Source organism: Fukomys damarensis, unplaced genomic scaffold (assembly GCF_012274545.1).
Source record: "Fukomys damarensis isolate Sample0158 unplaced genomic scaffold, DMR_v1.0_HiC HiC_scaffold_28, whole genome shotgun sequence".
NCBI lineage: Eukaryota > Metazoa > Chordata > Mammalia > Rodentia > Bathyergidae > Fukomys > Fukomys damarensis.
This window is the reverse complement of record NW_022900940.1, coordinates 45,504,404-45,516,661: the sequence shown is the minus strand read 5'-3', so window position 1 is coordinate 45,516,661 and position 12,258 is coordinate 45,504,404. Positions and strand designations below refer to the sequence as shown.

The 12,258-nt window shown below is 53.6% G+C and overlaps 1 protein-coding gene across 1 annotated transcript in view; it reads right to left on the bottom strand.

The window, feature by feature from the left end:
- Ptprg (protein tyrosine phosphatase receptor type G) overlaps positions 1-12,258 on the bottom strand; it is a 532,317-nt gene that overhangs the window by 141,532 nt on the left and 378,527 nt on the right. The window contains 1 exon segment of the mRNA XM_033757017.1: positions 343-527. Coding sequence (XP_033612908.1) covers positions 343-527 — 185 coding nt within the window.

Genomic DNA, 12,258 nt, shown 5'->3' with positions numbered 1-12,258 from the left:
GGTCGGGCAGACCCCACTGAGGACCAGGATCTGGGTGTGCATGCAAAATGCATTTCCTACATGCAATCACCCAAGCAGATGTGAAGGACTAAAGGAGTTCTGGGAATTGATAGCAAAGGGCCAACATGCGGGAAGGAGCCAGCTCTGCCAGGTTACCCTGCTGATCAATGCACATGGAGCCCAGACAGGATCCAACCGCCCACCACCACGGCAGCCCCAAGCCCGGCAGGCGGCATGAGGATTGGCTGGCACACAGGCCAGGACAGTGCCTGACCAAGAGGCACAGCAGGAGCCCTTGGAAACGCTGGGGCAGGTGCACCGTGACTAGGTACGAGGGCTCACCAGATCTTTGTCGCTGTCCTTTGTGAATGTCTTCTCCTTCTCATCCTCGTTCTTCGTCCAGCTGTAAGAGATCATGTAGTTCATAATAGGGGGGTGGTAGATGGTCTCTGGCTGGCTCCAGGACACTTGCAGTGCCGTCTGGTTCAGGGGCTGCACCTTCATGTGGATGGGCGGAGAGCTGCAAACTGAACACACAGCAGCGAGTTTCAGGCACTTCCCCAACGCAGGTGGCCCTCTGCTTGTGTCCCTCCATGCATTGAAATGACAGCAAAGGAAATGCCCATGCTCCCTTCACACAGATCCCTGCTACTGATATTTTACAGCGTTCCGACCCCACAGCTTTGCCCCTTTCCAGCTAAGCTACTGCAGGCAGATTGCGGACACTGACAATCCCACCCTCTATGTTGCCCCTCCTCAGAATAAGGCCATTCTCCCAGAGAACCATAACCCCATCCTCCCAGCCAAGAAATGAAATATTAAGCCAATAGCAATCTCACATACATAAGCCACACTCAACTTTCCCTCACTGTCTCCAAGATCACGTGTAGCTGTCCCTGGTCCCTTTAGCCTCTTTATTTTGTGTTGCTCAGCCTGGCCTCAAACTCCCCATCACCTTGCTGGAGCCTCCTGAGTGCTGGGATTATATGCATTCATTCACCACTATGCCTTGCTCCCTATGGTTTCTTTTGATCCAGCATAGCGAAGTGGCCTTCTTTTTTAATTTTTCAGAATAGTTTCTCAGAAGGCAGGACACGTGACTCTGTGAGTGTTCCAACTAAAACTGTAGGTGAAGCTTTAGTGTAAACTGACGGATGTAAATAAACACATATAACCCGAGAATGTAAATAATTTGAAAGGCACATACAGAAAGGGTAACCTTCTCTGGCCCAGCAATGCCCTGTGTAATTACTCTGATGCAGTACATGAGGAAAGGTCAGACTAATTTGTCTTTTCATTCTTTGTGTCTGGGAGGTTTTGGAGACGGGGTGGATCTATACCTATCTGCAGAAGGCTAAGAACCTCAAGTTACCCTTGCATGTCTGGGGAGGGTTCTTCGGGCTCTGAAACCTGGACCCCAGGAGCTCTGGGAGAGGGTACTGTGCAGGAGCAGCCCTGGCCTCTGCCCTGGTGCCAGGGGCACCCACACCCCACTGGGACAACCCCAATGTCTCCAGCTATAGACAAGTGTGCTGGTGCTGAGGCAGGTGTGTGTGAATGTATGCATGTCCCGCTCAATGTGGAAAAGTGCTGGTCTAAAAGGGGAAACAGAGATACAGCAAAGAATCCCACGTGCAGAGCTGACAGTGGCCATGAGGTAGAGCTTGAGGGAGGAGAGGGAAGGATGTGGTATTTTCCAGGTGTTTTATTTTTTTGGTACCGGGGATTAAACTTGGGTCCTTGTGCTTGCAAAGCAGGCGGCGAAACCACTAAGCTAAATCCCCAGCCCTAGGCTTTTTAGAGGATGCGTTGACTCAGGCTGTGTGTCTGGGCAAGAGAGACCTGGAATTGAAAGAAGCTGGGGGTGGGGGTGGGGCAGGGAGTCTGCAGGAGGTACCCCGAGAACAAGGACTAGGGAACTGCCGGGGCAGCTGGGGAGAGAGGCCTTGAGGCTAGGCTCACATGCTGGTTTTCTAAGGTTCAAGGATCACAACCTCAAGTCCAGCCAGGGTAATTTAGCAAGACTTTATCTCAAAGGATTTTAAAGATGGCTGGGGATGTAGCTGCACACAAAGGCTCTGGCTTCAGTCTCCAGTACAGCAAACAAACAAACAAACAAACCAAAAACACCTCCTATGAGTCCTTAGAAGCCACTAAAAGACCTGAGCCTGGAAGGAGGGAACTGAGTTATCCCTGACAAGGATCTCTCGCCCCCTGCTGGGTGCAGAAGGCCCCAGCCCAGAGGAGGGGAATCAGGAGGTGCTGTCCAGAGCCAGCTGGGGGCAGACCAGACAGGGGGTAAGAGCAGCAGGCTCCAGAGCAGGCAGGATGCAAAGTTGAGAGGTTTGTGCCAGCAAGGTAAGCAGGAGGACCTGCAGGTTTGGGCACTGGAGCTGGCGAGGAGGTCTCCGTGCTGGAGAAAACGGCTGGCTTCCTTCCCGCTGGTGTTTCCCAAATCCCCACCAGGCAGCAAGCAGCCCACCACGTACCAGGCTTTGCTATACCCAGCCAGGTCCCCAAATCAAAGGCACCCTGGAGGTGCAGGATGGTGTGCGCGCCAGGTAAGCATGTCTGTGTAAAGAAGGCTGCTGGAGGATACAGCAGGGATGGGTGCTGACAGGGAGGCACTGCTTTGTTCTTCAACTGCCAAACCACAGAGCAGCGGGACAGATACAGAAAGAAGGGACGCATTACATCACGAGGCACTCTCACTGCCCTGCAGCACCCGGGAGGCACTGCTCTGCCTGCCATGAAAATGCCACCACAGCAGGTATAACAAAGTACCTAGAGGGAGGCTTCTACAGGCTGTTGGGCGAAGTGACAGAGCACGGACACGAGGTGGCGCCAGGCTACCAGCTTTAAATCACCCCAACTTGCTAAGAGGCTGGTTTCTCAACAAGGCGCAGGAGAAAAACCAGAAAATAGCCACCCCCCCAACCTTCCCAGTACTGATAGTGAGCCAAGGAGATTTATGTACTGGGAATCTTTCATACCTCCCAGGGACACCTTCACTTCTATATCCTCCCTCATCTTTTACTATGCTTCCTTTTTCTGAAGCCATGAAGTAGAGGTGAGCTGTATGGGAATATGCATGTCTCATCAGCACTTAAATCACAGCCACATAAATAATTCTATCAACAGGAAGATGCAATCTCTAGTTATGTTTTGGAATGAAAACAGTTGGGTTTGTTTTTTTTTTTCCTGTGCGGATTAAGACGATTCGTGTCCATTTACAACATTTAAAAAAACTAGTCCAAAAAAGCAAATAGAGTTAGAAGAAAAAAAATGATTCAGAATCTCAGTGTAATTCTTGTGAACATGCTGAGGATCAACATCCAGATAGAACTCACTCTCTCCGTACCCACGTAATAGTGCACACGCACCCTGATGCGAATGCTCTGCAAACGAATTCCTTTGTTATGCTTTACTCAGAAAGCCTTTCATGCACTTCCTGTATACATTAATAAATACATCTGGACCACTGCTTTGAGTGAAACTACAGCATGGCAGTCTCAACAAATTAGAAGACACTGAATAGTTAAGCTCAAGAAAGGCAGGCCTGGCATCTCTAGTGGGATTGACCATCAGGATGGAAATTCTGCAACCAAGAGGCGTCCGAACACCCAGTGCATGCCCCCGACTACCCATGGGAAGAGCCCGAGGCCAGAGTGGACCACAGGTCCCTCTCAGAAGTGTGGTGCAAAGAGAAATTTCTCTCCTTCTATCTCCCCTGTGATCTTCCCAGATAGAGAGCCGCTTTCTGGGCATTTGGAAGAGTTCTTCTTAGAGGACCAGGTGGACCTAGAATCGAGGCTGGCCAAGTTTTTTCTGCAAAGGGCCGGATAGTAAATATGTTCTGCTTTGGGTGGACAGCTCTTGCTTCTGTGTTGCAACAGTCTCTGCCTTTGAAGCACAGCTAAGCAGCAGAGTAAATAATGTAAAAACTCTAAGTGTGGCTGTGCCCAGGAAAGCTGTACTGCGGACACGCAGTTTTTCTTTCAGAAGGTTTTCATGTGCCACAGAATGTCTTTTACATTTTTTTTCCTGGTAAAATATACAAAGCTATTCCCAGTTCTTGTTACACAAAAGAGGTGGGGGGTGAGTTTCGCCCCATGGATCAGTCATTTGCTGATTCCAGGCATCTGTCACCTGCGTTCCTGACATTAGCACCGAGTTCTACCTCCATATAGACTGACAGGGCTGCTCCTCTACAAAGCTCATGTTTCCCAGCACTTATGATGCCTGAATCCCACTACTGCCTTCCCTGACTGTATTTCTCAGAGTCCCACAGTAGCAGATGAGCTCCTGCCTTGGGTCTTGCTCGATGCATTACCCGAATCCACAGCAGTGGCAGCAGCAGGCAATTGGGACACGTTTGCTGAATGCATGGTATATTGGCTATCTATACAAAGAATGAAATCTCTAGTCCTTTCATGGTCCACATGGGCTGCCTGAGGCCACCCGGGATTCCACTTTCCTTCTGTTTCTCTGGCCAGCTTCACGGACGATGTGGGTGCAATGTCCCGCTTTCCTTAGTGTCACCACCTCTCAGGGCCCGGCATAGCATGCACTGACCATCTGTCCACTCTCTGTCCCTCTGACTGAGTGGGACACATCTCCCGGCCAGGAACCAGCTCTTGATCACTAACAGTCTTGGCAGGGGCTCGGATTTCATCATGAGAACAACAGACAGGATTTTGTGGTTCTGTGTGTTGTGTGCCTGTAACACAATCACTCTGGGAGGCGAAAGTAGGAGGACTTCAAGGTTGAGGCCAGCCTGGGCAACTCAGTACCTTAGCAAGACTCTGTCTGTAAAATTTTAAAAATGTGTGAAAGGCTGGGGACGTGGCTGTGTGTGTCGGCCCTGGTTTCATATCCCAGTTCTGCTGAGATAGGCACAGAGTCAGACATCAACAGAGACAGACAGACGGACAGACAGAGCTAATCTGCTGTTCAGACAGTGCCCCTACTGAAGTGCTCAGGTCCAAAGTTGGTAGCACATCTCCCCAGAGTGCCCTTCAGGAGTCCTGTGCCTTGGGGAGCCTGTCTCCCGTCTCACTCATACCTCTGGTCCTCAGACACTCGCCGCTCACTAAATGGCTCACTCCAAGGAGGCAGTGAACACCCTGGCTGGCAGGTGGCTGGGGAAGGCAGGCGGTGACTGCACTGTCAGGAGCTTGCGCAGCCCCGGGTTCTCATGTGTAAAAGGGGCACCCATCCCCAGGCAGGATTCCTGGGCATGGAGAAAATTACAGGGCACACTGTGCCAAAGCCCCAGGTTCCCTGGCACATACGGAAACAAACTACCCGGTCCACACAGTGGTCAGGATAGTGGCATGTGCTCTGTAGAAATCCCCGTGTTTAAACTGAGTCTGCACCCACCCAGGGCAGAGACTGGCTGGCTCAGCAACCATCCTGTCAGACTCGGTCCCACCTCCTGCTGCCCTGCCTGATGCCAGGCAAGTCTTCTGCTTGCAAGAAGCACCAGGAGTCCCACTGCCACTGACAGCAGGTGCCTAGGGCTGGCATCTTTCTCCCCTTCACAATGGCCACTGCAGACCATACCTGTACACAACACGTGGACACAGCCTTTCAGCCCCATGGGCACCGCCACTTCCAGCTCTATCCACAGGTATCCAAGGAGGTGCCCCTGACACTAGTGTCTGTCTTCGCCAGGTGGAGTCCACTCTCCCCAGGGGCCGCCTGCCATTCACAGGCACCTGGGGTGGTGCTCACTGTAGCCCCAAGCATTTCTGCCTCCTCTCTGGACCGGCTCTCAGGATCCCAGGCTTTCCCAACGAAGAGGCCTCTAGCACAGCATGCAAGGGCCTGACTGGAAATCAACGTCTAGCCTCTGTCCACAGTGGTTCCAAAAGTAAATACCCCCCCACTTTTATTCTGGGATTTGATGCAGCTAAAGGGATGAGGACACCAATCAGCAATTGAGGCCTCCAAGTCCCTGCCCTGTGTGGAGTGTGCGGCTCCTCCCCTGGGCCTCTTCCCAGCCGGAGTCACACCTGCCGTGAATGCATCCGATCAGTCAGGAGTCAAAGGACAGTGCACTGGCGCATGCTCACAATTTCACAGCGCAGCCCTCAGAAGCGGGAAGCGGCGCCTCCTGGGCCAGGGAGGCTGCCACTTCCCACACCCCAGGCAGCCTGGTCTGCACAGGGTGAGGAGCATGGAACAACCTCCTAAAGCAGGAGCACCAGTTAGAGGACAGGCTGCGTAAACGCCTATCATTCCCAGGGCCCCAGTCAGTCCGGGAGCCCGTGAACTTCCGTCCTTGAAGGAAGCCTGGTGCAGACAGGGCCCCGGGGACGGATCGCGCCTTCAGGAGGGCTGTATCAAAGCGGTCCAGGTCCAGGCTGCTTCCCACAGCGGCTGTGTGGCTGCACGCCTGGAGTCACGGAGCTCTGGGCTGCTGCCCCCGACCCTCACCAAGAGCTGTGAAGGGCAAACAGCTTGGAGGAAAGGGCCACAGCCGCACAGAGGGACTCAGGGTGGGACTCTGGCTCTGGCAGTTTCTGGACGTCACGACTTCTGCACGCTGTGGAGCCCGAGCTGCAGCCCCAGGCGTGAGCTGTCTCTGATCCCCTGCGCACACGATCCCGAGGCCTACAGCAGGTGCCGTCACCCTGTGTGAGGCTGAGGACCCTGGGGACCAGAGCGGCACTGGGCGGAGCCAGGAGTGGAGCGAGCGGAACCGGAACCCGAGTGTGTTCCCTCCTTGCACTTCCCTGTGTCCTTCTGCTGTGGTCACGAGGACTGCACTGTTACCCCAGCTCCCAAAGGGTGCGCAGCGCCCCACACAGGCCCCGGGGGCACCTGACAGCTCCAGGTCAGCAGCTTTCCCATCAGTAACGTCCTCCCAGCAAAGAGCTTCCTTTCTGCCCTCCACTCCTCGCCCTTTCCCTCACCTCTGTGCTTGAGCGTCTCAATAATGATCGCAGCATAGGAGCCGCCTGATTCCCAGAGCACCCTCCATCTCCTTGGAGTCTCTGGAAGACCAGACACAGCCCAATCATGATTCTGCCTTCATCAGAAATGTAGCTAAAGGGCACGGTCCCTCGGCCATCCTGGCGACAGTCAGCGTAGTGCTGGGCACCCAGCCCCTCTCCCCTGTGCCTGTGTGGTCTGTGAGTAGTGAGAGCCTCAGCAGTGAGCCTGGCCTGCCTGAGTGGTGCCGTTCCTAAGTCTCTTCGCAAGTCCTACTGTCCCTGTGCAGGGCTGCTGGCCCGTCCTCACCGGACTCTGGAGACCGAGGTCTAAGAAGGTCATTTGTTCTCTTACCTTCTCTGGGGTGAGGACCGCTTTGGTTCTGGATGAAACCAGCTGTGTCCTGGATAACACCTGTGTAACAGTTTCTGGAATGAATGCATAAAATGCAGAAGATCACACAGACACGCGCGCGCGCGCGCGCACACACACACACACACACACACACACACACGCACGCAAGCATTCTCAAAGCGTGTTGCCAGGAGTAGTTATCACTACTGCATGTTTACTTAGCTGTGCGCAAAGGCCCTGACCTGGGGCAGAGGTGGGCATGGTCTCTGACCTCCTGGAGAACATGGCCCCAGAGGGGAAAAGACATGAACTCCCCAGGCCTCCCAAATCTGAGTTCTTACCCTGGAGCTCCAGAGAGCCTTCGGAGAGAATTCAGAAGTCTGAACTGCGATGGGGAAAAGGACAGTTATTCTCTCCAACCTCTCACCAAAAGGGGCCATTTCCTTACATCTTGAATGCTCTCAATAAACCCGGGTTTATTAGCAGGACCCATGTGTGGCTGCCTATGGCTAAGTCTAAGGATTAGTGGAGCTGCTGCCAGACCTTACAGTTTACATGTCTCCATCAAGAAGCAGAGGAAGTAGTATATCACACTTTAAAATATTTTGATAGTATCTAAGGATAACTGGTTTCCGGTATAATCTGCTGTACTTTTCATGCGTCTAAAAGTCTGACCATAGAGAAGGCCTGGGGCTCCACCAGGTGATGAAAGAGGTCCATGGCACTGCAGAGGTTACACACTCCGAGCACAGAGGGATGCATGTTTTCAAGTTCTGAATGATGGTTTAATACTCAATGAGCAGAGGGGAATTTGAGATGCAACCTGAACAAGCAGCTGTGTACACAGCGGGCAGGAAGGCAGGAGGCCTGGGTGTCAGACCAAAAAGCACACTGTGCAAAGGCCCCACAGAGGGAAGATGGCAAAGAACATAGGTGCAGCTGGCAGCCAAGGAGGAGGAAGAGGGTGCTTGGGGGTTAGGTCTCACGGCGAGTAAGTGCTGAGCTGGGGTTTGTTCCAGCACCTTAGGGTGTGGAAGACCCCAGTTACAGCTGCTCCGAGTTCAGCCAAGCACCAATCAACTGCTTTCAAGTTTAAAACCTACGATGTCACAGCCGAAGTAAACTATAGACTGTGGCCTGGTTTTGTACACCGTGCAATGGCAATTCCCCACTCTTGAGTCAGCCTGGAATCATACATCGGCTTCTCAGCAAACTAGTGCATACTGAATGCCGTGTCACAATGACCATGGAGGAGAGCAGAGTGGAAAACATCCACTGCTGAACATGTGACGGAGCTCCACGCCCAGGAAAGCAACGCAGCAGTGACGAGCAGCAGGGCCCGGGGACGCAGACAAGAAGTTCAGTTCTCCGGAGACAGAAGCAAGACTTAGACTTTCCCCATCATGCTGTCCCTGCCCTTTCCTGCCTCCCTGGAGTCCTTTCTTCACAGGACGTTCCTCTTCCTACAAGAACTAAAGGCCATGGGGTCCACATCCTGTGCAGGAAAAGGCACTGTTTGGCTCAGCACTGAGGGAGGTGGCAAAGTTCAGAACGATACATCTTCCAGCCTCACTCAGTGACAACAACTGCATCTTGGACTCTGGCTGGACACAGGATTCCACGTACTCAGGCGCCCTTCCTCTCTTTAATGTGAGCATACTGTGATTTCCTGCCAAGGGAGACAGTGGACTGGTCTCACCTTGATGCAGCACAGTACATTTTCTACGTGGTGCCTCTTCACTTCCTTTCTGCCCTGTCTGCCTCTAGTCATGGGCTCCAACGGAGGTCTGGACCAGAGATGAAACTGCCATCGAAGGGAAGCAAGTGCCCAGGGCCCTGACTTATAATAGGGTTTCCTATGGCCAAGTCTCCTGTTCCTCACTGCTAAGATGGTGCACAGCCCTAAAGAAGCAGCCGGGTCACTTAAAAGAGAGCCCTAAAGCTGCTCTTAACAATGCAAGATTGAGCTAAACACTATCCGAGAACTGAGAGCCCATGAGCTGGCTTCATAAGTGACCCCCACAGCCACAGCAGAGTCACGCCGTTACCTGCACAGACACACTTAGCGAGGCTTCATTTACATAACTTACTTTAGAGGATTAGAATTCAATTAGTTGAGGTGCCCTTGTTGGTTTTCCATTTGGTTTTTAGAATTTATCTTCCACAAAAAGGCTTGATACGTGCTATACTGGAAAGGAGCGTCCTGTCTTTTGCCTGATGTTCAGCTGGGATCAGCTGTAATCTCTGCTGTGCTTCCTGGCTGCCTGCTGCTCTGACTCCTTCTCAGTTCCAGGAGTCGGGGTGAACCCCCAGATGTGGCATCTGAATCAAATGGCCACCTGCTAAGGCTGGCCCTACTGGGTGTGATTTCAGGGTCTCCCACACCCTCGTACTGCTCTTGGGCTGTATCCAGGGCACCACAGAAGTTCCACTTGTAGGGAAAGACCAGGCTGTGAGTGGGCATCGCCCCCTAGTGGGCCTCTCTAGAAACTACTCATTCTGAAGACCGGAATCTGCAGCAGCAGCAGGCCCATGTGCCTGGAGGGGCGTGGAGCTTTCCAGTTGGCAGATGAAGACCAGCACTTACAAATGGTCAGCACGCTCCTCACCGAGAGGCTTCTCTCTCCCAGGAGCCTTTCCTGGTGCCAGTCCAGACGCACAGACACTGCCCGTCCGTCTCTGTGCACTTGATAGCACCTGACAGTGCTCAGCATCAGACATCCATGCAGCGCCTTCCCGGTGCAGGCGGAGACCCAAGTGTGACAGCCAACACACGCGCCTTGGTCCACACCAGTCAGAGCTGCCCGGGAGTGGAGCCAGCAGCCGTACCACACTGGCCGTGTGGAGGAGGAGAGAAGGGAGCCCCAGCCCACAGCTGCCCTGGATCCTCAGGGGTTAGGCGAGGTGCCCTGTGTCTGGTGCCATAAGAGGGCAAGGGTTCACTTCCTGTGACGAAACCTGCCGCGGAAGGATCGTGAAGAGACGCGGTCTCCTCTCTCCTGGCTCCCTCCCTTAAGGCCTCGTGCTTCACAGGCCCAGTGCCGGTTAGCAAGCAAGGGGAAGCGAGCTGCTCTGGAAGGAAGGCTGCTGCCGGCCTTCATCAACTTTGATCGCGGTCCACAAGCGCCACGGCGCCTGCACAGCTAAGTCCAATGTCAGAGAGCACTCTCTGGTGAGCAAGGACAAACTCAGGCGACGGGAGCGCTGCTAAGTCGCGTTTAAGATCGAACTCCGCCTGCACGGTCCTGTCCGCCACTGGACACCTGTGCCCCTGTTGTGTGCTAGGAGCCGGAGGCCCCGCTGACCCAAAGACGCACAAGATCTACTGCTGACGAGGCTCTGTGCGCCGGCTCAGGTGGGTGACGGGGCTCTCGGGGCTGAGCTGTGACCAGGGCCTCGGTCCCCCATGATACCTTGACAAGACAGAGAAAGCCGAGCAGAGACAGAGGCCAGTGACTGCTTTTAAGAAGGTAACAGCACCGAATCCCCACAAGCATGTTTACGTTTAACGTTCCATCTTCTGGGCAGGAAATAATAACTGTACAGCTCGAGTCACCTGATGACGTCTGATGAGGGACCAGCATGGGCGCGCCCATTCCGTTGTGAACTGTGGGAAGAACGTGCACTCGTGACACAGCTCCGGCTCACAGCTCGGCTGTGCCACTCTGCGGCCGACGGGCCCTGGACGAGCTCCTCACTCCCCAGGAGTGGCGGGCCTCTCACCCGGTCAGAGGAGGCACAGGATTGAAGCGCCCTCTCTCAGCAAGTCCCCTTCGGGGAGGCTCTGCTCCACCCCCCCAGCAGGCTCTCAGGACGGTGTTCAGCTCATTCCACAGCACCGCCGCATCCAGCAAAGGCTCCCCTGGCTGCAAGTTTCATCTTCAGTCCTTCCCAAGGAAGCTCTCGGCCAGGGCTGGCTCCCGCGCTTCCCTCTGGCCTCCTGTCTGATCTCGCTCTCTTAGCATCATGGGCTTGTTTACTTCTCCCTTAGAATAGGCACCACACGATACAAGGCCTGTCCCATGTTCATCTCCGCTTCTAGAACTTGCTCCCGGCAGCTGCTCACAAGTGTTTGATGAGTGAGTAGTGAATCCCGGCAGAGGTGGCTGGGGGATCACCTAGAGCGCACAAGGACAGCGAGGCCGCAGGGCGCCGGTTCCACCGCTGCCTTTCCGAACCTCTGTACCGTGGTGCTCTGGGCACAGCTTCTGCCTCAGTCCCCTCTGCAGAGGCAGCTGAAGATGTGTGACACATGGGAAGAAATTTACGGCCGCAACACAGGAGCCAAAATAGCCAGTGGTGCCGAGGTCTGATATTCAGGCCAGGTCTGATATTCGGTCCCCAGGGTCAAGGCGCTGAGCAATGTGGGGCTGAGGAGGCGATGCGGACACAGTGCTGCACCTCCACGAAGGGCTGCGTGGTTCTCCTGGGGCTGGATCAGCTCCAGGACAGCAGCCCGCTCCACGGCTGTCAGCTCCTTCTCTTTCTCTTCCACTAACGTTCACTTGCTTTTCTGTTACAAGGTGAACTGTCATGAAGCCTTCAGAAGGAGCTAAGAAGATGGCAGCACCTTCCCAACCTCCAGAACCCCAGCCAAAATATACCCCTTTCCTTTATAAATGATCCAGACTCTGGCATTTTGTTACAGCAACAAAAACAGACTAAAACAATGCTACATGAACAGCTATGAATCAAAAGCAACCCATGTCAGCGCTCACATATTTACATAAAATGCCTGAGGCATTCAGAAATGTTCGATACCGCATGGCAGGACCTAGAAAAGTTTAAGAACCTGGACCTTTCCAGAATCAAAGCATAGTTCTACTGTTTTGCCTTCCTCCTTTCCTGCTCTGAAGGTTAAAATATAATGGCCAAAGAGTTATTTTTGAAAAACAGGGGTTAAGAACACCCAGGAGGCTGCATCAAAATTTTACTTTTCTTTCTCTCTTTCTCCTTCTTTTTTTT